General features: G+C 42.4%; 2 protein-coding genes across 6 annotated transcripts in view; one reads left to right on the top strand and one right to left on the bottom strand.

Annotated features, from left to right (window-relative positions):
• Window positions 1–5,516, top strand: part of SLC5A8 (solute carrier family 5 member 8) — a 34,370-nt gene extending 28,854 nt beyond the window's left edge. The window contains exons 15-16 of one of the 2 annotated variants that reach the window (XR_012995093.1): window positions 1,184–1,383; window positions 5,469–5,516. Coding sequence is in view for 1 of the 2 variants with exons in the window: in XM_076335494.1 (XP_076191609.1) it covers window positions 1,184–1,315 (132 nt within the window). In the remaining variant the exon portion in view is untranslated. Of the gene's footprint in view, window positions 1–1,183; window positions 1,521–5,468 lie in introns of those variants that run through there. The other variant, XM_076335494.1, reaches the window with a different exon arrangement.
• Window positions 4,863–26,606, bottom strand: part of ANO4 (anoctamin 4) — a 150,537-nt gene continuing 128,793 nt past the window's right edge. For all 4 annotated transcript variants that reach the window (XM_076335459.1, XM_076335466.1, XM_076335473.1 and 1 more), the window contains 7 exons: window positions 24,974–25,116; window positions 23,795–23,947; window positions 21,955–22,102; window positions 19,414–19,533; window positions 16,237–16,342; window positions 13,216–13,411; window positions 4,863–5,518 (listed from right to left, as the gene is read on the bottom strand). In XM_076335459.1, coding sequence (XP_076191574.1) covers window positions 13,220–13,411; window positions 16,237–16,342; window positions 19,414–19,533; window positions 21,955–22,102; window positions 23,795–23,947; window positions 24,974–25,116 — 862 coding nt within the window. In that variant the 3' untranslated portion in view covers window positions 4,863–5,518; window positions 13,216–13,219. The remainder of the gene's footprint in view (window positions 5,519–13,215; window positions 13,412–16,236; window positions 16,343–19,413; window positions 19,534–21,954; window positions 22,103–23,794; window positions 23,948–24,973; window positions 25,117–26,606) is intronic.

Genomic DNA, 26,606 nt, shown 5'->3' with positions numbered 1-26,606 from the left:
TTCCTTTGTTTGTAAACATGTTTCTCTAAAGTCTGGATTTTTTTTTGCAACTTCAGCTACTGTTTGAGAGAAAACATTTCTAGTTAGTGTATCTGTTTCCTAGCTTTCTCCCTAAGATACAAGAAAAGGGGAGACATGATTGGGTAATAACATCCCTTAGAAGGGAGAAGGTAGGGGAAATTTGTTTGTTTGTTTTAAGTAAACTCTAGATCTCTCTTCAATCAGTATCATCAGGATGGTGAACATTCAAGCTCAGCTTTGTTCAGTGCTTTTTGAGTGCTGCAGTACAGGCAATGATAGTATCTTTGAGATGGTCCAGTTTGCAAAATGTTTCGCTTCCATGATGACAACTCCTTTTAGTATGATCTCATTTATTTCAGCTTCTGGATATGAACACCAGGGAGAGAAAGGGCTTTTTACAGTATTATTGTAATGCTATTTGCCCATGTCAGGACTGGAGACCAGCTATCCAGCTATTGTCCTTCACTGTCTTTAATGGGCCAACATCTGTTTTCACTATCTGGGAGTTTAATCCCTGAAGTCTTTTGAAAAAAAAAAACACCCACATGGAAACTAGTGTCCACAGCCATACTATTTTCTGTCCAGAGTCAGAAACAAGTGTCTGCCTGGTTATACAGCTGGGAGCTGGATAACAAGTGGTTGGCATCACAAATAATGCAGAAAGTTGTTGAGAAAAAAAAAAAACGGGGAGAACTGAGTAACTTCCTGCACGTGAAGAGCTCAGCATCTCATTATGTTTAACAGAGGTAGAACATCAAAGCAATGATGCACGTTAATCTGCTCTTCATGTCAAAGATGGGGCAAGGACCAAGGGTTGGGAGTCAATAGCTCAGGGACCTGGTGGTGACAGATCACTAGACATGAAAACAGCAATTAGAACTTTGCACACCCAAAAATGTTTTAGACACTTTGCAGGACAAGAACATTTTATGTGACAAGAACATTTTACATAACTAGTACCTTATGCAATAAGAAACTTTCCATGCCCCTAGAAAAATACCAGCTACTGCAATGAATAACTATTTATGTTCTGTCAGCAACCACCATGTGTTCTCCTGCAAGGCATCCTGTATGTCAGGCCTGACTCTGCTTGCATGCAGGTCAAAGAGAGGAAGACTGTTTCTTTCACTTCACAGCATGGCTTTTGTCTTTTGTTTTTTAGCCAGAGAAAGTGGAAGTGTTGGACTCGAAACGGTTTACTGTGGCAGCCGAAGGAACTGACAACCCTGCTTTCAGCCACATTGAAATGGATGTTGCAAGTGATAAGAACAAAGTCAATGGCCTTCATATATGACATGGGGCCATGTCAGCCCACAAGGACAGTTTTGTTCATGTAAATCACTGTTGACATTTCTGTGCCAGGTCAGTTACCAGCCCTGCTGGGGTCACGGGCAGGTGTCTGCTGAGCTTCGTGGCACTGTCACCCTTGCATGACCTTGACAGTAATCAAGAAAGGAATCGGGTCTTTCTTGCACTTTCTCTCTCCCTCTCTCCCCCCCTCCCTCTTTCCCTCCACCCCCCACCCCCCCCCAAATCTTGGTGACAGGGCTTAAGGCAATGTTTCTATGTGAAATATTTGCCTGATATTCTTGAGCCTTCTGGAAAATATCTGCTTTCAATCTCAGTTCACTCTCAGAGTAAATTTTTTATTTGGTAAGAGCACTGTTCCCCCAGACATGGCTGTTTTTCTCTTTTTTTTTTTTTTTTCTTTTAAGGCATTGAAAGTATAAAGAGATTAGGGCTGTGGGACCTTATCAGACTGCAAGAAAGAGTGGGTCTTTCTTTAGTGCAGGAGGTGTATTTAGTGCCGTCTGGTTCCTTTGTAGGACTAATCCTGAGAGCATATTTATTTTTCTGTTTTTGTTGTATATGTTTGTTTTTATTAAGCCACTTGTTCCCTGGTTACCTGCATCTCCTCCTCTGTGCTCACTGCTGGAAGTTACAAGAGTGTCTCTGGTGATGGGTAGAGGCAAGGGTCAGTAATATCCTTCCCTTCACGCCCTATCTGCCCTGTCTTGCCCTTACAGAGCTGGTCCTCATGACGGAAATGAGCTATTTGGGCTTTTTATCTGATGCCATATAGCAGAACCACAGTAGTCTTCTACTTCATTCCCAGCGTGCTGGCGTAGGACTGCTCTTGCACTGGGCTGGGCATAGTGCAGCAGAGATGTTAATGCAAAGAGGGCCCTCTTTGCTGTACTGGACAAGAGGGAGGGCTGCACCTGCAGTTGCCACTGCTGTTATCTGCGGAGCTGTGAGCTGAAACCTCATGCAGCCATTTGTGTTCACGCAGTCCCTGTCGTCACTCTGGGGATTCATGGTCAAGGTTGGTCCAGATCAGGCAAGAGCACGTCGTGTGTTTTGGCAGGCAGGCAGAGTCCACTGCACAATCCCCCAGGACGGGGAAGGGATCGCAGAGGCTGTCATTTAGTGAAGACTTCTCCAGGGCTGCAGGGCATGGGATAGCTCATCCTCTGGCTGGGCTGCCAAGAGAAGCTGAATGGTGCATCCACTCCAGACCATGCACTGTACTTGTGGTTTGGGAGGGTGAAAACCCCCATTGCTTCCTTCTCCTGTGTGCTTTCTGGTACAGCAGGGAACAGACGCTGACCCACTGTGTTGTTTTTGTACTGCAGACTTTTTGCTATGGCTATACATGGGTGTTTAAAACTCCCCTACAGCAGCAGAATCAAGTTGGAAAATAAAAGCCATTGCAGGAAAGTCGAGCTGTGAAGCTTATAAAGCAGTCATGCTTGAGAATCAAATGAAAAACTGACTGCGTGTCTTAAATGCTTTCTAAAAGTTATGCTGCATTTGTGCCAGGTGCTGAGCTGCTGTAACTTCAAATATGAAACAGTGCTAGTTTATCTACCTTGACTGGGGCCCTTGAGCATCTAAATCAATTTATTCCGTGCCCCTGTGACAGAGGGCACTTGATGATCTACTGCATAAGATGAACTGACAGGATCAGACAACATTAGGAAGAAAAAATGGGTTTCAAGGAGCAGACCTCTACTAGAGGAGCACAGGCCAGACAGACACTGTATGGGTTGCCACCAGGGGCACGTCTCCATCGGCTAACCCAGTGCAAAACGGCATGATGGAGGCAGGTTTCCCCTTTGCCTCCTGAAGCACTGGTTTGCATGATCCAATGCAGAGTTTAGGGCCAGCCCCTTGTCTCCCATTCCTCTGCTGCCTCTCTGTGACCAGGTAAGTGCCTAAAGCCACTGTGTGGAAGGACTGTGAGCGAGCAGGATAGATCCCATGAGTTATGTCTTGTGTCCGTATATCTAAGCTCTGAGAGAAATGATAGCATCCTGAATAAAGTCATCTGGGATTCAGGACTGGGGTCTCTGTTCTGGGACTATCCTAGTCACTCTGAGACAACTATTCCACTGACTGAATGAGCCAGCTGTGCTTCTCAAGTCTCAGAAGATAAATGCAGCTCATTCAGCCTTGTGCCTTGTCTTCATGACATAGAAATAGATACTGCATTTTGTGCTACAGAATAGTTCTTGAGCCTTGGAATATAATAATTTATACTTGCCAGGTACTTTCAGCACACAGATCTGAAAAAGGATAAGTACTGGTATCTCCATGCTGCTGCAGAGTGCTGAAATGGACAGGTGTGCCCCTGTGTACCTGTGCTTTATGGCACAGAGTAAGCTGTGGACAGAGAGAACAGAAGCCTGTAGCAAGCCCTTGACCTGTGTGCCTGCTGGTAGGGCTACAGCCCTCACAACAAACATGCTGAATTCTCATCTGAATGTACTTCTCGGGAGGGTGACTGCTCACTGCTGTGTTAAACAGCACCAGCGTGGCCTTCGTTGCAGCACCACTCTGTGCCGAGATTGCTGTTTGCACTGTAATTGATACTGCCTTAAACTGCCTTGGATGATCTGTGACTTCTACCTATTTTGTTCCTGGAGTAAAGACTAATCTTCCCAGTTATCATAGTTAAGAAATGTAGCACCAGAGTTTTTTTTCTCAGTGCTTTGAATTCACGTAGTTGTTTAAAACAGAGAAAACACATAAATGACCAACTTACCTTCACTTATTGCTTGAAGTCACTATTTGAGCACTGAGCAGTCATTTAACTCTGATTTTGGTATGAGGTGAAAGTTTGGGCCAGGTGATACCTATTGGTCCACAATCACAACGTCAAGATGAGATTTCACTGGGGAGAATATCTTGCTGTAAGCGGTTTAGAGACAAACATTCTTAAGCTTTGCAGATGACCCCCGCAACTACCCCATTTCTTGCTAACTAACCTCCCATGATTGCTGCAGAGCTACAAAGTGACTCCTTCTGCTTTACTTTTTTCTATATGCTTCTTGTTTTAATTGGCATCACTAATTAAAGCAACTAATTAACTTTGAATAATATTTTCTCTGGGATCATATACTGTCCTCTGCTAGTTGGACTCTCAGCCAGGGCCTTGTCTGTGTAAAAGCAGCAACATAATTCTTGGTGTCTCCATCACACTCCTGCACCCTGATCCTTCATCTCTCCCAGCTAAAAGCTCACCCGACAAAGAAATGCAGGATGCTCAAAGCTGATTAATTCCATGGGCATGGGAGCACTCCACACTGTCCAAATTGCATGCTGCATCTGGCAGGGTCAAGAGACAAAACAAGTAGGAACGTTAAAAAAAGAACAAAAAACACAACAGGAACAATATTTGACTATGTGAATACACAAAGGATCCACAGAGAGAAAGTAGTGACAGATTTTGGCCCTTTTTGGTCTGCGTTTAAATTTGCTTCCACCTGACTGGTCTGCTTGCTTGCTGAACAAATAAGGTAAACAGAAAATAACTCATGAATGCCAAACAGCAAATATTTCATATGCATAATTTATTTTAAAGTTTATTGCATCACATTATACAAGCATTAAACATGGCTTTATGTTGATGATTTTTTTTTAAAGTGTGAAAACTTGACATTCTTCTCCATAGGATTTTTCTATTTACAAATAAACAATCTCTCTATATACTTTATATATATATATTATATATATGGTAAATAACATAACTCCCCTCAGAAAGATTTAAAATAAAAAAGAACTGATTTGTAAACACGGTTTCTGTTGTAGTATTTGGTGGCTTGAACGCAGATGATGTTTTATACCTAGGATTTTTCTTTTGTCAAAGTATCCAGGTTGTTCGTTTACATTTTTTATTCTAAGAGCTGTAAAACCAACATGGGACAGAATGCAAAAAACGTAGCAAACGGGCTGAAAAACAGTCCCAATATACAATTTTTTTCCTTGGTTTTAAAAACTGGTGTGTAACTGCTGATGAAGTACATGCTTGCTGTCAAGAGTGGTCTATGGAGATCAATCCTATGCTGATTTCACAGTAAATCCTTTGACGTGTTCTGTCCTGCTTGCTATGTAAAATGTCTGTGGCATGCATTGAGGTTGCATTTTTTCTCATTCCCTTGAAGGTAGTGCTCTTGTGGAGCTGGAATAAGTAAACAACATATAGGACGGTCACCTGGAGGTTTAAACAAAAGCCACCATCAGATCAGAAAGAAGGGAACGGCATAAACTTGCTATCTAGAGACCATTAAAATTCCATTTATTATTATTATTAGCCTATTAGTTGTATTATCTTTTCCCAATTAATAAAATAAATAAAAAGGGGTCATCTTTCCTGAGTGTTCTGCTACATAGCTCTGAAGGACTCGAGGGAAATCTACTCAGCAGACCAGCAGCACAGAAACCTCGGTGGGTTGACTGGTCAACATTAAGTGACAGAAACGTACTCGGGATCCGCCAGGGAGGTCAGAGCCCCGTTCAGCATCATGCTCAGCACGAGCTTGGTAAGCAGCCAACTCGTGTTCTCATTTAGAGCAGAACGGGACACAACTTCTAGCAATGCATTGTCATGAAAATTCAACATAATGTAGCTATGTTGAAAACTAGTCTCAAAAGCAATTATTATCTATTGTATTTCTGCTGCACTTTATTTGTTTTGGCACATTATATTCCTCTGGAGTGGAAGACAGTTTATATTCTACTAGGTTTCAGTTCAGTTCTCGGAAGTTATTGAGATCTACACTGACAAAGCTGTATCTTACTGCAGGAGTTTGCAAAGGTTCACACTCATATGGGTGACGCCGGTTTTATGCATGACTCATGTCTCACTTTACTACTTAGCAAACAGCTTCTAAGCTCTTGTCATCTGTTGTTTTAGATATTAAACAGAGGGTATGCAAACTAATCCAATTGCTCGTGTGACTTTGGTCTGAATGGGATTTTGCACAGCGATCCTGCCCGAGAGTCCCCAGACTGCAAGTGCAGTACACACCCGTACGTGGTGGATGGTAAATACTAACCCATCTGGCATATGTGTATCGGAAAATGACATTGCCTAATCCCCACCCCCTACTCACAGAGACAGAAATACCCCCGTTTCTCCACTGCCCACGTGGGATGTGTCCACAGCTGCTGTAAGCTAAAGCAAAGATGAACAAGTTCACTTCCTCATTAGGCAGGAATACACCCCACAACCACTAGTCGTGCTCCCCACTCAGTTTGGCACTGAGTCAACAGAGAACAGATTAGTCCTGAAATTCCTTCGGTGCTTATGTTGCCTCATGGGACCTTCAGGTTTGGGCCAAGAGCACCTGATAAATGGGAGCTGCTGTGCTATTTATCCTCTTCACGTAGGGTGATGGGTCACTACTGGAGGAGGTTGCTTGCTGCAAGGAAGCAAAGTGTTGGCAGGCAGTGGCTACAGAGATGAGGGTGCATACATATTCTTCCACCCCTCTCCTTCCTCAAGCCGTATTACCTTTCATTAAAACCTTCCCCCTGCATGGAAATAGCACAGTTCTCCCTTGGAGTAGAAAGAATTTAATAGATCTAATTTGGCAACATGGGGTCTTGGCACAAGCGGTCCTGTTGTCTTGTGGAGCTTGAGGCATCCATTCTTAGGGTCTTGCATTGTGTGGTCTGTCAAGAAGGGCAAATTCTAGCCCTTCTATCGAATGATTTCCAGGAGAACTTGTAGAAACAACTTGCTGAATTTTCCTCCCTCTTAAATATCTTCAAACTAACAAGGTCACAGTTCCTTAAGATTGCTGAGAAAACTATAATTTTTATGGAGCTCCAGTTATTTGGAAAAGGGCTAAGCAAATGGATCAGCTCCAGTATTTTGCATCTAGCTGTACCCTCACCAGGACATAGACTTGCTTCCACGTGGCTTCTTACAGTCTTGGCTTTTGAACTTCCTTCTTCGTGTTGTGGCTGATTATGCCACTGCATGTTCTGCAAGAATTACAGTGTTACCACTTTGAGGCAAGAGGTGGTAGAGCTTTCACAACACTCAGCATTTTGATTCATGTTGCTCCATCCAACACTTCTGCAGTCTTCAGACCAACTCCACTATTTTGGGTTAATGATCTGGGAAATTTTTAATTTCTTAATGCTAAAGAATTTGCAAAAGGATATAGGCAGTGGCCCATTTCACCCAAATCTAATTCTGAAGCCTGTGTAGAATTGCTCTGCATGAAGAATTTCATGCTCCTTCATACTACAGTCCGTTGTTTCATTTTTCCCCTCCACCCCTTCATAGATAATGGAAGGATGTGGGAATGGGAGTCTCACTAACGGACATTCCTGAGTTTGATTTTAATGAGCAAACACTGCACCACCCGGCATAACAAGACACTTAAGCAGAAAACAACGGAGAAAGGAATGTGCAGCTGGAAGGAGAAAAACAAGATAAAGACCATGAAGGCATTTCGCATGATCAGAAAGAACGGGCCAATCTGCTAGAGGATAGATGCGCGTGAACACAAGGCTGTAACCTATCTGCAAGCTGCAGGTAGAGCGTGTCCATAGCAGTTAACTATATAAGCCCTGTTATAAGTGTAAATAAAGGAGAATGACCATACTCATATTGAGATCTGTCATTACTCCGGAATCGCAACTCCCGCTCCGTCGTCGACACTGAACAAAGGGAAACTCCGACATCTGGTAGCAGAGGATGGTTCGGCGCATATCTTCGAGACTGCGGTAAGAGCAGCGAGAGAAGGGGAGCGGGAGAAAAGCGGCTGGGAGTTGTACTATCCCGATGATCGGAGGGGGATAAGATAACGGAGCAGTCTGGCCAACTGCCTCCCAGTGAGCGACCGCTATCATGGAAACAGAGGCGGCAGCTGTGTTGCTCGTAAGCATCCTCTCCAAGAGAGGGATCGAGACAACGGTAAAACAATTATGTACGTTGATTAAATTAGGACAACGTTGGGGACATTTTAAGGACAGTCAAACTATTTTTTCTGACCTTGAGTGGCGAGAGCTTGGCAATACTATGTGGGAGCAGACTATCACGGGGGATGAAAAGTCAAAGAAGGAGATTAAAACAGTGCGGGAACTATGGAGGTCTGTGTTAGAGACTTTAAAAACCATGAAAGCTGAAAGAAAGGTGGCTTGTGCAGCCACTCAAATGCTAGCCCCAGAACCCTTGCCTGATAGACCGAAGAATACAACATCTGGACTGTTTCGGTTCTTTGGGCCGTCTGCAGTCCGAGGTATGTCGGGTACCCCCAAACGAACTGCCTTGGAAGCCAAGTATAGTGTTCTGGGGGGTGACGGTGCTTCTGAACTGCTTGAAACGTACCCTCCGCTTACGGACTGCAAAGATGCAGAAACTAGCGGTAACGGGGCCCCTCTTTCACCTGAGACGGTGGCGGAAGAGCGACGACCCGGAGAGGAGGAGCGGCTGGTTCCGTTAACCCCTCCATGGCCAACAGCCCCACCTCTAGGAGTCTCTTCAGGTGCGTCTACTCCACCACAGGGTGACAGCAAAGAACAGAGTATGGCTGAGACTAATGAGCTCCTGAAGAAGGTAGTGCAACAGTTACAGGACTTAACAATTACAGCCCAGAGGGGAGGGATGGAGCACCTGTCCGGGGCGTCAGGGGAATCCCTACCCCCTTGCCTCTCTGGACCACCAGCGACGGTTCAGCCCAGACGCTGGAGCGAAGTGGCTAGAGACGCTATGCTGGACGGGCAGTGGCAAGCGGTATCCAGCTTGGGGGCGAGTGCTTTTCCTGTGCTGCAAGAGAATAACGGCAATAAGTGGGCACCTCACGATTGGAAAATCCTACAGCAAGCAAAAAACACTGTGTCCCAGTATGGGATAAAATCAGAAGCTTCACGTCAAATTGTAATCTGGATTTTTTCGGCTGACCTGATGTGCCCTGCTGACTGCCAAAACCTTATGAGGCTTTTATTGTCACCTACGCAGTATTTGTTGTGGGGGTCGGAATGGTCACGGCGGGCGGCAAGTGCTGCGGCACAGCATCAAACGCAGGGGGATCCCCTCTATGGGATTACCGCGGAAATGATAACGGGGACGGGAAGGTTTAATGATATTAATGCTCAGTTGGTTTTTCCTATTGCTTTGTTGCAGTTGTCTGCCAAACTGGTGCTAGACGCCTTTTTAGCCTTACCCGGTTCGTCCACTCCATCTTTTAGTTCTGTACAGCAAGGTGCCACTGAAGCGTATAGTCATTTTGTCGATTGCTTGTGGGGGGCGATACGTGGAAAAAAAAAAAAAAAAAGAAAAAAAAAGAAAAAAAAAAAACAAAAAAAACCTCCAACAAACAAAAAAAAAAACAAAAACAAAGAGTGCCTACGGTGTGTACCGTGAGTATTGTGTCAGTTGTACATTGTGATAAGAAATGCTGGGCCCGGTGCACGCGCGCACAAAGGTGATCTGAAACTTGCTATCTAAAAGAAATAGTGCTGTATAGAATATTAATAACCACTGGACACGAAATACAGTCCACGAAACTGCCAAATTGATTATTGTTTAAAAAAAAAAAAAAAACCAAAACAAAAAAAAACCAACAAAAAAAGAAAGGCAATTCGCCTAGAAGAGAAAATGTTGAGCCAGGCAGATGTGATCGTAATTGGGCTAATCTTAACAATCCCACGGTCGGCAACTATACATCGCATTAACCCAAGGGAAAATATGTGGGTAACCTGGGCAAATAAAACAGGGCAGCCCGCGTTTTGCCTTTCCCTCGCCTCAGCAACTGAGCCGTTTAGGACTTGTTTGTTAGGTATGCCTGGATATAAGGAAGGTGACTTTGCCAGGTTCAGTACTGGCAGCTGTACTAATGTGACTGCAACTAGCAACTGTAGTGCTAACTTGATAAAAGGATTAAATCACTCGCTACCCTGGAATCCCCAGGAGTTGGAACTATTAGGGTCGATGCGAGTTGGAAATACATCTAAAAATTGGACTCAGACATGTTTTATATTTGGGGGACCCCTACAGACGGATATCCACTTCTACCAGGCAAGAAATTGGACAGGGTGGACTAATGTCACCTCTCACGCATCTTACTACAAGTATCAGGATGCGGGCGATTTTTGTGGTACCAATGACAGTGGTAACACCTATGCTTTAGGAGCGGCTGGAGCGGAAACAAAGGGAGGAATAGGGATCTGGAACAATGGTACCCCAAAGGCATTGCCCCCACAGGTATTTTTAATATGTGGGGACAGGGCCTGGCAGGGTATCCCAGCAAATGCTGTAGGAGGGCCATGCTACTTAGGAAAATTGACCCTGTTGGCCCCGGGAGAAAATTGGTGGAAAACCATAACAAGAAAAGGGCAACAACAAAGACAAAAAAGAGCCGCCACGGGTCTTTCCCCAGACTGTCGTGATGACGTAATTCTGCCTAGCGACACCGAAAAGGTCTTCCTTTCACTATTTGTACCAGGTGCTGCAGCTGCGAGGGCCCTAAATGAGGTAGGGAAATTAGCTTGTTGGGCTAAAAAGCAGGCTGATGTGACAACAGAGCTTATTGAAAAATTACTTGCAGATCAGGATACCTTCCATCATGCGATTTTACAGAATAGAGCTGCTATTGACTTTCTGTTACTAGCACAAGGACATGGGTGTGAGGATTTTGAAGGGATGTGTTGTATGAATCTGTCTGACCATGGGGAGTCAATCCACAAACAGCTACAATGGTTAAAGGACCACACCAAGAATATTCAACAAGATCACGGGTTATTCGATACCTGGCTTAAGAATATATTTGGGGAACTGCCATCTTGGATAATAAGTTTAATAAAAGAAAGCTTACGCATTTTAATTGTTATATTAGTAATAAGTATATGCTCTTGTATAATTTTTAGCTGTGTGAAGAAAACAATTATGAAAATTGTTAATCAAGTCTGGGTTGCTCAAAAACAAGAAGGGGGAATTGTGGAGGAGTGGCTGGTACAGCAGGGGCACGATCTAGTATCCATGAGCAACCCATGTTTTTAACAGTAGCAGGGATATGCTGACAAAGACGGCTGGTGACCTTGACCATCCTTCCCTGAGCAGAAGAAGGAGCCTCACTACGTGATGAACAACAACAGCGGAACAACACCCGGGATAAGGAGGAGGCAGAGATCGGCGGGACCAGCTGGCAGCTACCGATGAGAAGGGTGTTGTGAACGCGTGGACAGCTGTGATTAACCAATTATAGGTTGTTATGAAGAGCGTGCCCAGCCACCCCATCCGTTCCGGTGAATGATGGGGGAGTGACCGGGGAGAAAGACCCCCTGGCTGCTGCGTTTGCAGACTTGCGGGTATCAGACAGCTCCTCCTCGTGGCTGGTTAAAAGGACTAGCCAAGCTAAGAGGGATATGTGTAATAGTATTTATATGCATTTTTGGTTTGTGTACCCTGTTTGTTGCAATGTATACGAAAAATGATTGAAAGATCGGTTTCAGCAGTGTTTCTAGTAAAACAAAAAGGGGGAGATGTGGGAATGGGAGTCTCACTAACGGACATTCCTGAGTTTGATTTTAATGAGCAAACACTGCACCACCCGGCATAACAAGACACTTAAGCAGAAAACAACGGAGAAAGGAATGTGCAGCTGGAAGGAGAAAAACAAGATAAAGACCATGAAGGCATTTCGCATGATCAGAAAGAACGGGCCAATCTGCTAGAGGATAGATGCGCGTGAACACAAGGCTGTAACCTATCTGCAAGCTGCAGGTAGCGCGTGTCCATAGCAGTTAACTATATAAGCCCTGTTATAAGTGTAAATAAAGGAGAATGACCATACTCATATTGAGATCTGTCATTACTCCGGAATCGCAACTCCCGCTCCGTCGTCGACACTGAACAAAGGGAAACTCCGACAGAAGGATGAATAAAGAAAATGTTACAAGTGTAGAGATTCTGGATGACTCTGTTCTTTTGCTCTGCTGACCTTGTTCATCTGTTGGTTTTTTTTTTGTTTTACTTATGCAGATAGGTCTTTAAGACACAGTCTGTATTCTGTTATGTGTGCCATACACCCTAATTCCTGACAAGGCCTCAATGTGACCTTGCAATACAAATAGACGGGCAGTTCTGGGCAAGATGCCCTAGCCTGATTTGTTTCCTTCAGAGACCAGACAGTCCTATAGCTGAAAAGGCACTGTTCAAATCTTTAATACATATTACCAACTTTTCACAGTATCATTTCCAAATAAATGACCCTACAGTTAGATACCTCTGGCCACATTTAGATGCTTGTCTATCTGTCAGCACTTCTGCACACCTAAATTTTTCAGCATTGTTAGACCAGTTGATTAGACTCCTGATCAAGCATCTCCTCCTAAAAAATATTTCAATATGGTTGGAGTAATGGAAATGGTCCACATATGTGACCTTAACTCATGGTAAATGCGAGCTAACACAGCTTAGTCCACTGTGGAAAGGGACAACGTTGCCATGCATGTGCTGCAGGTGGTGGCCACACACATGGACAAGTACTGCCATGTTGCCAACACGCAGTCACTGGTTATGAAGTAGCTACTTGGTCGTGAGAATGAGCCATAAGAACACTGAGTTCTGTAAAACACTGTAAGATATATAACTGCTTTGAAGTTTGGGGCCTTGAATTTAAGTCAGGGCCTGGGAGCTTCCTGGAAAGAGTGCAGAGACTTAAGCATTGGCCTGATCCGCTCATGCTGACATTAGCTCTGGAGAAGACTAAGCTTTGCAAGACCACTAATTTCAAAAGGCTTATGACAATATGCACCCTATTAAACACGGGCGCACATGTGCTAAGTGCACACAACATTGACTGGCTATTCCTTTCAGCGCACTCTCCATTGCAGAAAACCAGGAAATTTTTAGAAACAGAATTCCTATCTTCTTTTAAGCAGTTTCTTCCTCACCCCATCATGGCCACTCATTGTGATAAGATTTTCCGTTCTTCTTCCTTTCCTTCCGCTCTTTCTGCAGACGTTCTAGTTCAGCTTCATACATCATTTCCTGAATCAGGTACTTTTCTCTCCTCATTCGATCTCTCAGATCTTTTGGGAGATCTGGGATTAAGTAGGAAATCAGGTGCTTTATGCAAAAGACAAGGTGCTGTGAAAACAAAAAAGGGATAAAAAATGAAAATCATAGGAAGAAAACAAGTACTTTCCATATCTTCTGAAAACCCTCTCCTTCCAATTCACAAAAAGATCCTCTGTTAGAACTAAATCCATTACTAAATTTGAAGAAACCAAACCATGAAGTTTTTTCCCCACAAAAACTCCAGCCAAAGTCAGTGGAGTATGGATCGCAGCAAAGGTTATGAGCAGCTGTGTTCAAATAAGGTTTCAAAACTGTTATATGACCTGTGTGTTCAAACCCTTGAGGTCATGATTGCTGTAAGGTTGTTTGGGCAGGGCCTGGTATTAGTGGATTGCTCTGCAAGAAGAGGAGGATCAAATGATGTAATACTTCCCTGTTGCCAGAAAACCCTTGCATCAGTATCAGAACCAATGAATTACCTATGCAAAACAAAACATTTTTTCTTATACTGTGTCTCTCATCCAAAGAAATATTCCCATTTACTAAACATCACAATTAAATACAAGGTAACTGATCCTTTCTCCCTCATGTTTTAGGCGTGCCACAGCAAAGCTTGAGTGTGGTGGGGAAGGATTGCTTGAGTGTCCTTTTTTGTTTGATCAAAGACGCTGCTTGGAGATTTACTCACTCCACTTGAGAGGAGGAGCAGAGAAACAGAAAAATCCTCCATCTCAGAAAGGACACTCATTCTAGATTGGAGAAATAAAGGTATTTCTTCTTCTCCAAGCAGAACCCTTCCTTTGAAAGCCACTGAAAAGAGAGTGTAACATGTTTTCCAACGTGTTCTTCCCTCATGAGAAATAAACCCGCAATACTTTAATTGCTGTTTTTTTGCCGAACCTAAAAAAAGACAAAAAGCTGCTTCTGTCAGTTTAGTGTGGATAAATAATTCCTTTTGCAGTGATAGGAAATCATTTTTTTTTGGTTTTGAGGGAGGTCAAGATAGCCAAAATAACCAAACGCACAGTGCCAAAAAGGTGTCTGAGCTTAAGTAGTCACTTAATTTATGAAAAAACCTACCTTGAATCACTTATCTCTTAGCGCAATCTTTTACTGTAATTGCTGTAGCAATCACAATACACCCATTAGTGTTTTCCACAGAGAAAGACAGTCATGGTTTCTGCTGCAATTACCTTTTTGATTTCATAGATACAGTTAGGGAAACAGTTTGCAGTGCCAATAAACAGAGTGACCCCTGCTGAGGGAGACAGCTGTGAGCCAGCCTATGGCTTTGGTTGGGACAAAGCAAAGTCAAATCTCTCATGCAAGTATTGGGCAGACACAAAAAGTTATTCCACAGCAGGTCGCAAATTTGGCTGGGCACTGAGACTTGAGCAGGGCTGATTTTTCTTGCCTCGGTTATCTCTGCCCTTATGCCATGCTGCCTTTATGCCAAGCATGTATTAAGAAGCCAGGCTCTCTTCAATCTTAAAACTGCTTAGGCTAGCCTGCCAAGGCCATCCATTCTTGTAGTCCTTTCTGGAGACAGATACCCTGGCTCTCAGTACCAACAGCTCAAGAAGCAAAGAAGAGATCGAGCCCAGCAGGCCTCTATCAAATCTTTCTTTCTTTCTTTCCCTTAATGCTTCCCTGACTGTGGCAGAGATGATGGAAGAGCCGATCTTCTTAGGACCAACCTCTAATGAGTTAGCCCAGTGTAGAGGAAGCGGAGAGCCCAACCTGCAGTGCCATATTCCCCCTTCTTCTGGGAAGGGCTGAAAATGACTTTCAGAGGGAATTCACTGCAGACCTTGGGCTTCTGCTGAGCCACCGAGACATCCCTACGCAAGAAATAATCTAGAAAATCTTTCCCCTTCACCTTTCCTCTAATACAAATGCTCCTGTTCTGTGATCCAAAGACGTACTTCGAAAGCTCACAGTTCAGAATGAATTTACACAGTAATGTGAGTCAGAAATGCAGTATGTGCTCACGAACATTATGCCAATAAATTAGGGTGATTATAGCTTCCATATCCATGTTGGATGCCCTGTTGCTATGATTTCAGAGCAGAGGATTGAGTAAAGAGTTTTTAAAAATCGTTTGTTCCCTGTTTGGCTTCTTCACAGTGTAAAAGGCATTTCAAACTGCTTGTGCTGGAGAGATGCTGAGCCCCTGGTTTCTGGCAGGGATATTCAGGCACCTGAAATTCAGGCCTTAAGAGCTGCATTTTGTTTTGTAAATGATCTCATCCTATTTATCTACCCTCCTGTCTCTCTTTTTCAAAATCAGCATGGGAATACAGGTCATGTGAAGTTGGTATTATCTTCTTTGGTTTGTCTTAAAGATTTCTGAGATACTGACAGTAAGTACTAATATTATGAACATCGGCAAAGGTATTGAATCCTTTTCATTGTCATCATCTTTGTGATGCTAATCATTCTGGCAAAATGAATGGTATTAAAAAAATAGAGAAAAAAGCTAGATGTGTAAATACTGTAACTTAAACTATCTTCATCTTTCAGTTGTTCAGATTTCATCTTTTCTTCTCAAGTTCCTTCACTCCCCTTCCTCACACACTAGTCAGTATATGGCTTCCCAGCCTAGACAGGTTATGAATGCCAGACCTCAGAAAGTAAATAAAAGCTTCATTTATTTCCCTTCTTTGCAACTCACTGTTATAGTTTTCAAAGTCCTGCATTCCCCTTTTTGTTAAAACCTAAATACCTGTGACTGTTCAGAAAACAGATCTGAGAATACAAAGCACAATATAAACAGCAGAAACTAACACAGAAAGCTCAACAGCTGCCATCATAGGTCAGCCCAAAGAAAAAGCTTCAAAGGGAAATTTGTTTCATTTTGTTGTTTTTGTTTTGTCACCTGAATGGTCACTGACCTCAAATACAATAATGAAAGCCAACCGTGCTGCTAAGACATGCCAGAACTGCAGCGTGTAACCGTAGGGCACTGGGGAGTGAGGAGGGTCTCGGTAGTCCCTGTACCTGAAAGACAAGCAGAGTACGGTAGTTAGCAAGCTCCTGCCCTGCTTCCCGGGAGGAAGGCAAAACCAAAACCCAGCTGCTCTTGATCATAGCATTTTCTGCACCAAAATGATGTCAGTTCAGACTGTACAAGTTACCACAACACTGCTTGCTTCTTAGGCTGGGCCTACACTAGTGTTTTATTTCAGATCAGGTGCATGCTTTTGAAGCAAGTGTCCCGATCACCTCTACTGCCACGCTTTGGTTCACCCAAATGGGTTTACGTTCAGATGAAACCTAACAGTAAGATGCACTCTGGGAGTGCACTTCGCACTCCAGCTGCTAATGGAAATTCAGTGCAAAGGACCAGGCCAGTGCCTGTATGAAGCAAAACTACTAAAGCAAATACAGAGAATGTTGGGTGCTCAGCACCAGCAGTTTGACCCTACAGCATCTTCCTCGGCAGCTCAATGTGTGCCTTGCAGGCACCTCCTCAGAACATGGAGCAGGGTGGGATGCTCTGCTGTTTTGAGGGCCACTTTCTTCCCACTACAAGTTAATTTTAAAACCATAAATGTCCCCAATTTTGTCAGCCTGACAGCCCTCCCAAAATCCATATAAAACTGCCTCATGGGCTCCATCTGGCCCTTGGTCAATTAGTTGGCCATCCCTGGTGTAAAGCATGACTCATCCTGACTTTAGTGTTGCCAGAACTGCACCTCTTGGCATACCAACAGGGCAAGGGCTGTGTAAGAAAGGGATCTAGTGTCTTGTCTCACAGAATGTTTCTTTAAAGACTTTAGGTCTCAATAACGTAACTAGAGAAATCTATTGGGAAAGCTGGATCCAGGAAGACTCCAAAATTACATTAGCAAATCATTAATCTGTTTAAGTCACACATTCTGGAGTCCACTTCTACTAGCAGTATGTTAATTCCAAAATACTATTACAGAAACTTAATTTAAAAGTAGTGTAAAAATTGTTTTCTCCTTAATCTGTTTCCTAGATGGGACAGAAAACCCATTATAAAAAATATTGAAAATACCATGGTAAATAATACACTTAAGCTTGACCTCTAAGTTAGTTTTTTAGTTTTAAGAAACTAAAAACTCAGATGAGCAAAAGAAATAAAGCTATTTCATCTCTATGATAATCTGTATTTTTCCCTGAAGGTTCACCTTCTTAAATTGCAGAGGGTGCTACACAAAATGAAATAAACTGTGTCTTGACATCTTAGTCAGCAACAAACCTCTCTTAAACTGCAGTATCTCTAAGTGCAAGTTCTTAAAACTGAGATGCTCTTCCCTTCTGCAAGCAGCATTCTGACTTCATAGTTTAGGATGTTTTACAATATCCTAAGCATCCTGAAAACAGAAGTCCCTGGACCAAGTCCCAAGTCAGTAGAGTATGTCTCCTTTTTGTACTTGCTAGGAACCAAGCACCACACATGAAGAAATGGGGAAACCTTTTATAAACAACCAGAATAGCGTGGCACCATCTGGGTTCCAGACGAGCAGAAGTGAACTGAATATGGCCACTGTTTTTTGTTCAGACAGACTGCCTTCCTGTAAAAATGCCTACGCTATTGCACAGTAGAACACAGTATTTCCTTACCTCACTATCAACATCTGGCTTGAAGTGCAATTAAAATGACTGATGTTTTAGCAGAATTCAGGTGGGTTAAGTATCTGATAAACTCAGCTAAAGAAAGACATTCATTTTCTTTCAAGGGTAGATATACATAACAATTCAGTGTCCCCCAAAAGAACACATTTATCTTCTGGAGATTTATCACACCAATTTTAATAGTGTTCTGTTTATGGGATATTGAGGGGACACTTTTTTTATTGATGGGATTTCCATCATCGGCTTTAAGTAGCAGCAACCTCATGCTTGAAGTTGGGGAAGAAAGGAATTAAAGAGGGGGAGGAGAATGATCAGAGTTACAAAACATTACTGAACGGCGCTATGGCAAGCAATGTGGAATGGAGTATTCTCAAAGTGGTTCTGCTCCACAGAAAATGTTATCTACGGATTCAACATTGGGATGTTCTTTCTGCCAAATAAATTGCAACAGTCTTAAATATCAGTTAGTTAAACGAAAGCATTAATGCCACTCCCCCAGTTCATTATGCTATACCACTCAAACTTATTAATAAAATTGCCACAATATCATGAAGTATCACTGACTTTTGCTGTATCACAGAGTATCTTTTGTTCTTTAGGCACTCATGAAAGGATATTTTAATTCTTCACAGTGAAAAATACTGGGACTAAGTGTATCTGCAGCTACCAGGACTCATGCTTGTAAACCAATGTTGCAATAAAAAAATAGTAGCTGTATTTGTTGTTTGGTATTTTTGGTTGGGACCCCATTTAAGACCTTTATGCAGATCCTTGATTCTTTGGATTGATTAAAATCAATCAGGTGCAAAATCTGTCATTACAGACTAGTCTCACACTGCTATTTCTCCAATCTGTTGGCTGAGGACAAAGACATACAGATAATTAATTGCTCATTTTATTTTGATTCAAACCACTAGTATATGATTATTACTAATAATTACACCTGTAAGCAATGACATAAACATATTAACCATTCAAGAATTAGGAAGTGCTGGATCTGAGGTTTCGTAAAGGTAGCTTAGGACAGACCCTGTTTATGCCTGGCAGACCTGTGAAATAACTCAGTGTGGTCACTTCTGTGCAACCTTGACTTCCTTGTGCATGTGCTATGACATAATCTGATTACAGTTTCATCTCACTGGTATCTAAGTAATCAGTCACCTATTATTGGCCCTTTGATACCATACTTCTTCATGATGGTTGTGTTTGATTCAAGCCATGACACCATAGAAATCCTGCATTAGGAACACCTGCCAGATACCCACTTTTTGACTTCTCCTGTATCTAAGGAAGGAATCATGCAGGTAACAGCCAAGCAGTACCATGAGCATGTCCCTGAATAGCACAGTTAATTATTTCCATTACTGTTTTTTAAATTCTGAAAATTAGTTCCAACCCCAAATTTATCATGATGCTTCTCCCTTGCAATGTCTTAAAGCAGAGAGGTATTTTGATCAGATACTTACCTGCAATATTTTAATGGTGAACCAGAGAATTCACTTCCATTTGACGTTGGCTCTGAACGGTTTTCAAAGTCAGACACCAGAAATACTGATAAACTGGCATTAACATAGCCAACCATACACCTAGAGGGGAAAAAATCCTGTAGTCAGGACACAGCAAGGTTTTTCCATTAACTGTTGTACCCCAGAGGATGTTCTCTGGGTTTCATGAAATCCACAGTATAACTGCGATGCTTATTAATATTTGAAAGGGACGTTGAGGCAATATAAAAGAAATGCTCAAGTAGGTCAGACGGACAATAAAAGTGAAGCAATGGTAGATTTCTACGGGAGGAGAAATGGTGAAGACTGGGACTGGTTACTTTTGAAAAGAAAAGTCACCTAAAAGGTGACACAATAGAGGTAGAGAAAATAATGAGTAGCACTAGGAAGATAATCAGAATACTCCCACTGTTACCCGCATGGTACTAGCACAAAGGGACATTAAATCAGACGGAAAGGCAATACACTTAAAACAGTTTTTTACAATATGTCCAGTTAATCGGAGGAACTCCATACTGAAAGATCCCAGGGTGGCTGAGCACTGGGAGGGTCAGGCAGAGTTTGGAGAACACTGAGGAGGAGAATGTACGTCGCCTGACGAAGGGCTGTGGGAATCACTAGAAGGCTCAAGTTTGGTGTTAATAAAGGTGAGGAGAGATATGGCAAGTGTATTGTGCTGTTCACTCTGCACTGCCCAAGCACAGGTAAGTCTAGGCACACTGCTGAGCTTGGTGCAGAGTATAATGCACAGTAAGGGTGGTTTTGGTTTTTTTAAACTATGGATTTTACAGTCTTTGAGAAATTACATTTAAACACCATCTGGCTTCATGTCAAAATCTCCATACTGGTTGGATTTGTAACTTAATTTAACTATGATATTTTTCTAGTATCACTGGGTGTCATATGGATCTAATACCTACAGATGTTTTTTGAAAGAAAAAAGCACCTCTCATTTAAGTTATTCAATAGCAGATGTTCTTGACTCCTTAATTTGAGAAAATTCAATATTCCTCTGGATTTTTGAATAGCTTCCTGCTTTTGTAACAGTACTTATTAATAAAAAATATCCAGAATGCTGACATATAGTCAATAAAACAACGGTTTTTATCCAAGTTGGCTCCTTCAAAGGATTACTATATGATGGTTTCATCTAGAAATTCACTCAGAAAAGCAGCAGAAGTGCGAAAACACTGTAAAAGAGGTTTGTGAAAAGATAAGAGCTTCCTCTGTAAGCCAAGCTACTTCCCCTGTGCAGAACTAGTTTCAAAGCCAGTGAGTCATATTTGAGTCTTCGTAAAAATAAAATTTCTAAAGGTGGTGTTTTTTCATGCATAGTGGTCCTGAGAAGCAAGGAAAGTTGCTGACAGTGCCTCAATGTCCTATGGATCTTCATAATGGCACAAGCAGAGGCACATGCTCAGGAACAACTGGCACCAGACCAAACACTTTACTTGTGAAGGGACTTTAACTCTTCATGAAAATAAATGGAACATTTCCCCTGGCACCAACTAAAATGCCAAACTCCTTGCAGGACAGCAAGTTAGCAGCACTGCTAATCAGGAGCTGCCACATCAGCTGCTCTTCCATCAGTATGATTAAACAGTATTGACAACCAAAAGACAGCAAAAAAGCAGCAACAGAAGAACTCGCTTTCTGTAGCAGGGAATAAAAATCAATCTGCCATATGTCTAATAGCGGAATGTAAGTGCTCTGTCACTGTCTACTGTTTAGCTTCGGTTTCTTTCAACAGTAGGGTCCTTGCTAATGGAGCTGCTAGGAGATCATTTGCAAACTGTGTCTATTACAGTTCAGCTGGATTCAATGACCTTCCCTGAGTCCAACAGCCTAGATTTTACAAGTTGCCATGTAGCAGCTGTAATCATACTTGCTGGTAGTATGCACACGCTAATATAATCTCAGTGTTTAGCAACACTGAAAGAAAATCCACTTAGGCAGCAGGGATTCAGTTCACAAATGACTCCTGAAGGATTTAATCTAAGGACTCTAGCTTTAGAAGAAAAACAAATTACTTTGCCCCGTAAGTATATCTTGATTTATTAGTTGCAAATTGCTTCCTCTTGTTAGACACTACTTTTTTCGAGCAATACATGCTGAATACTACATCAGGAAAAAAAGCCTAGTGAGTAAGTTTAAAATGCTTATTAAATCCGTAACTGATAAATATCAGCATTGCTTCAGAATGAAAAGAGGGTTATATCCATGTACACCAGCTGGGAAGTGCAACTTGTGCAGCATATTGTTACACACACACCAAATCTCTGTAACAGCTCTGCCACGTTCTCCTTGAATTAACATCATAGACACTCGGCAACCCATTCTGTGAATATGTAAAGCATCAATATCTATGGCTGGTATCTGTTACCTAAGCACAAACAATAAATTTGGGTTAGTGGAATCAGAACACACACAGACAGTACTGCTGTATCTATTCGAGTAGTAAGTGATTTTCATGCGCATCTGTTTTCCTAAAGAAAAGCTTACTTTTGTCCAGCTTCTCCTTGGCCAGCACAAGGTCCATATTTGTAAGCATAAACAAGGCGAGGGATGAAATCTGATGTCACAGCTATAACAAATGCATTTGTGATAACAGAAAGAATTCCAATGCCTTCCAGGATCCCATACCAGATGCCTGTTCAACACGGAGAGTATGTTAGCTCCAGGAAAAACAAGAATCAAAGTGCCTGAGATACAGCATGCTCTGAAGCAGTTGTCCCCACCACCCAAGGTCTTTTTATGTAGTTTCTATCTGAGAGTCACTGAGTAAAAATAATATTTCTTATTAAACAGCACGACCTCAGTGGACCACATTTCTGTTCCTACTGGGTGGGAATTTTGTTTATCCTGCAAATAATCTCAAGGAAGCTGCAAAAAAGCTCATGGAGGCCTTGGTTCCACCAAGCCACGTAACCACGTGGGCAGTTTTAAGAAATGCTGTAAGCCTCCCTGCTTGTGATGATGGCTATCCAGCCTTTGAGGAGGGTCTGCCAGGGCAGCCATGAATATATGCAATCCATGATCTGCCTGTCACAGGGGCCTTGTGTGTGCACATCTGGTCAGCATGTACCTATCAGCATCAAAATCTTTATGGCATGCTAATGCTATACAATGGCACACAGCCCTTAAGCATCACCTGGGCTTTTTGGCCTATCCTCAACCATCTGACAGATCTTGTGGTACAGGCACACAGCAACTCTGGTCATGAAGACCACCACTGAGAACCACACCAAAGGAAGGTTAGACATACCCGTTGATTTTAATGAGGCATCAAGCTGTCCTTGAAAACTTTACTGAATAGGGAGTGAATGCAACTTATTTTGAGAAATCACACCTGAATCGGCCTGAAAAAAAAATCTGTTTTTCTGTGCTTTTATTATTTACGTTATATAACTGTTTTTTCAGGAATTATGTCCGCAGTGTATGCTGTGTACTGATTGATGTCCAGGCTTGTACCTAAACTCATAGATCCACACTGTTCACATACAAAGCTTTACTCAGACACAGACTTTAGGTACGTGGTAGACCATTCTGAGAACACAAAGCCTGGGCTTCTGCTATTTTATGGTGTGGGCTACTGGTTTTTGCAATGCAGATGGGCAGTGAGGTATCCTGTTTACCCCTCCAAAGACACCAGGGATTCAGCATTGGGCAGATGTCTTTGTTTTACAAAGTCCTTCCTAAAGGTGTTCTGCTTTTGCACACTGCAAGGACAGAAGAGATTTATAGTCAAAATATGTTCAGAGAGCCCTTGCAGTAGTGTGTGGCTGGGTGACCTCAAAGTTACGTGAACCGTGTGTTTAGCAATGTAGGTGTGCCTCACTGAGAGCAAGTCGTCTCTTGTGACCTAGACCCACCCTGTCTGACCCACCAGGGACCTAATGGACATAGCCCCTGAGTCACAGGGGAGCTTGGTTTTGGCCGAGTAAATATAAAACACACAGGTCCCTTACAGGATGGTGGCCTCTTTAACTTGACTTTCATGTTTCAGCTGCTCTGTCTGGTTATTATATTCAAACTGAGCAGCGACGTGTTCACACAGTGTGTCTGCCACCAGGAAAAACCTGCAGAGAACACTGATCACTTCATTAAAACATCTTGGCTTTTAAGTCACCCAGAAGATCATTAAAAGACATTTTCCAATATAGACTATTAATTGCATAAGTAGATTGGCATCAGATACTTAAGTTTTTTGGAACAATCAAATTGTGTGTTGTTAATGGGGAAAATGACTGAAAATACCTTAATCTGCTCTTACTTGAAGTGGTCAATGCTTTGCCTTAAAAATAACACACACGCATAACAAACGCACATACAAAGAGCTCACCTATATCTTTGGCTCTTGAAGCTAAAGGTCTTCTCCACTGGGTAACAAATTTGTATGCATCAAGCCGAATTTCAATAATATTGTTAAGTAAGGCCAGAAGCGGTGCCAGTGGAAAAGCTGCCACAAAAATGGTTGTGAACCCAAACTGAAGAACTAGGAATAAAAAGGAAAGATCACAGTATAACTGTTAAGATCTAGTCCCAAGGTCTAAGATACCAAATAATACATGCATAGAAAATTATGTATAATTATACAAACATTTCTTATTATGCCGTACTATACAATAGTCTAGTGACACTTGTACAGCAATTCCTTGCCAAAAGTTCAGAGCAAGGATGACAAGAACAAATGCACATCTGTCCCTGCAATGGACAGCAACATCTAGATTTTGTAATTAGGAGCAAAGTTTGGAGATGGACAAACTGTGCGTTTAGAAAGGGACATTTTTACTCCAGCTTCAACTAGGATCTCTCAATACCTGCAGAGATTAGGGCTGAATACATTCCTTTTTATAGTACAGATGAGCAGCAGTTTGAAAATTTGTGTGAGTTTCTAGAGGCAGGTTTTCAGACTGCCAAATTTCCCATTAATTTGAAAAGAATTGTGTGAGGGAGAAAAGAAAAAAACAATCATGACATACACAGTTCAGTCACATAGGGCAAAAGTTCTTGTTCTTTAACACTTCTTTGAGCAGTTCTCCTCCCCTCTCCTCTGGATAGAGCAATGCCTTTTGGCAGCAAGCTACTTTGTAAATGTGAGGTAGTAAATGACAGTGAATTTTAAACATAAACAAGCATGCAGGTCTGTACCACGCAGTTTAAAAATAAAAGCCCAAGGGAACTTCCTTTAGTAAATAACAGCAAAGTTCTTCAGAATTGTATGCAGGTGAAGAGGTGGTCTCTGGTTTGGAAAATGACCTTCCCCACACAAAGCCAGAATGAGAAGAGTTTCATAGATGTGAGGTTAGCAAACCAGCAGCAGTGTGGTTAGCTACATTGGTTTGGTTTGGTTCTTACAAACTCACTCCCATTCCTCACCTGACCTGTGAGAATGAAAACCATTTTGAAGCCTCTTTAGCTTCATACAGCAGTAATTAAAAGAATGCACCAGCCCACATCAACAAAAAAGCAAGAACATGAAAATCTAGTGAAAGAGAGAGAACGAAGGTCAGTGCCATACTCATTTCTAGGTATTCATCAAAGAGCCCATAAGCATTCATAGGTTGCAGATTGTAGTCCTTTTCCCACTGTGGGAAGCTTGTTTTTCTCTGTGTGCCATACTCTTGTCGTAGTTTTCTCCTGGTCCACCAGTTTTGAATTAACCTGCATTTTCAAATAAATTAAAGAAACAAGGTAAATAATATTAGTGGCTATTTATCACAAAATTGGAAGAGGCTAAGTGTGCACAACATACCTTCCAAAATTAATTTCCCAATGCACAGGAAAATAGAGTGCTAGTAATACATGTGGCTGATGAAACGGTGTTATAGGTATGAAACAGATACGGCTGATGGGCTGTAATCCTGGCCTAGATGTTGTTAAAATGGTGGAGGGATTTTGACTTCTTTTCATTATTTATTTACCTTCTTTTTCTTTACAGAGAATGGCAAATCACTTCAGGGTCTGTTTATATGGCAGAATGCAATGCTGTGTGGAAATAGTTGAGCTCTAATTGAGAAATCAGTAAATAGAGTGCTAATGCTGCTTGAGCCCTTCCTGTGTGCAAGCCGGCATCTCTACACGGCTCTACAGTGTGCGGAGTAACAGTCCCCGGGCAATCTTGGAAGGGAAAAAGCAACCTTGAATGGTGTCTGCAGCCAAACATTCAGAGGAACAAAAGGCAGAAAGAAGTGTGTGGACTACTGACAACACGTGGTGGCCAAGAGGTGGATGGCTGACATGAGAGCAATCTCCACCTCAAGAAGTGGGGGAGCTGTACTGGACTTCAGGGGGAAGATACTGTTCCTGAAGAAACACATGTGTAGGGGGACCGTGGGAGGCACTGAGCCAGAAAAGAATTGAGTGCTCACATCTGAAATAAACGCCTTTGCCTCTCCAGGTCAGGGAGTTGCACTGGTTTGGCCAACAAAGGACACGAGTTACAGTTAGTATGGGGGGGGGGGGGGGAAGACGACAGAGATTTTCTCCGAAGTTGTGGTTGGCCCCTTCATCTCAGCAAGATAGAAGGTGATGGCTCACCCAAGTAATTCAATCCTTTCCCTGACTACTTCACTTCTTGCCTTCACAGTGGCCTGGTCTGGTCTGTGAATGGTAGGCAAATGGCCATTGGATTTGGATAACGGTTTGGCCAATTGCTTGCTTTCTTAAAGCTTAGAGATTAGTTTTCCATTCAGGCCATTTACCAGAGAGGTTATAGCTTTTCCTGTCTTCCTTAAAGAAGTGTAGGTGCAACTGAGTGCAGGGCATTAAAATCTAGACTTTAGAAGTGCAAGAAAAAAATTCAGAAGTACAAGCATGGACTTCCAGTCAAAATTTGGAAGAACAAGAAATTATTAAAATATTTGGGTTTAGCAGCTTGCAGCCAGTCACTAGTGTGTAAAAAGCCTAAAAAGGCCTTCCCTGTGAATGACCATGGTTGTGACTGATGAACTATGGGACAGTTAAAGGCACATCTTTGCAGATCACAGCACCCTTTGGGACTTTGCCTTTCATGACCTGCCCATGAGAAAGTGAGAGGGCTGAGAACTGAATTCCTGCAAAGGCAGCATATTGAAGGGTGAGGTGGGTGGGAGACCAATACGCTGAGACAGATCCCGGTTAACTTCCTCCTTTGTGAGAGGGGAAACCCATAA

This window comes from Aptenodytes patagonicus, chromosome 1, assembly GCF_965638725.1.
Source record: "Aptenodytes patagonicus chromosome 1, bAptPat1.pri.cur, whole genome shotgun sequence".
NCBI classification, from domain to species: Eukaryota; Metazoa; Chordata; class Aves; order Sphenisciformes; family Spheniscidae; genus Aptenodytes; species Aptenodytes patagonicus.
This window is presented reverse-complemented; position numbering and strand designations above follow the sequence as displayed.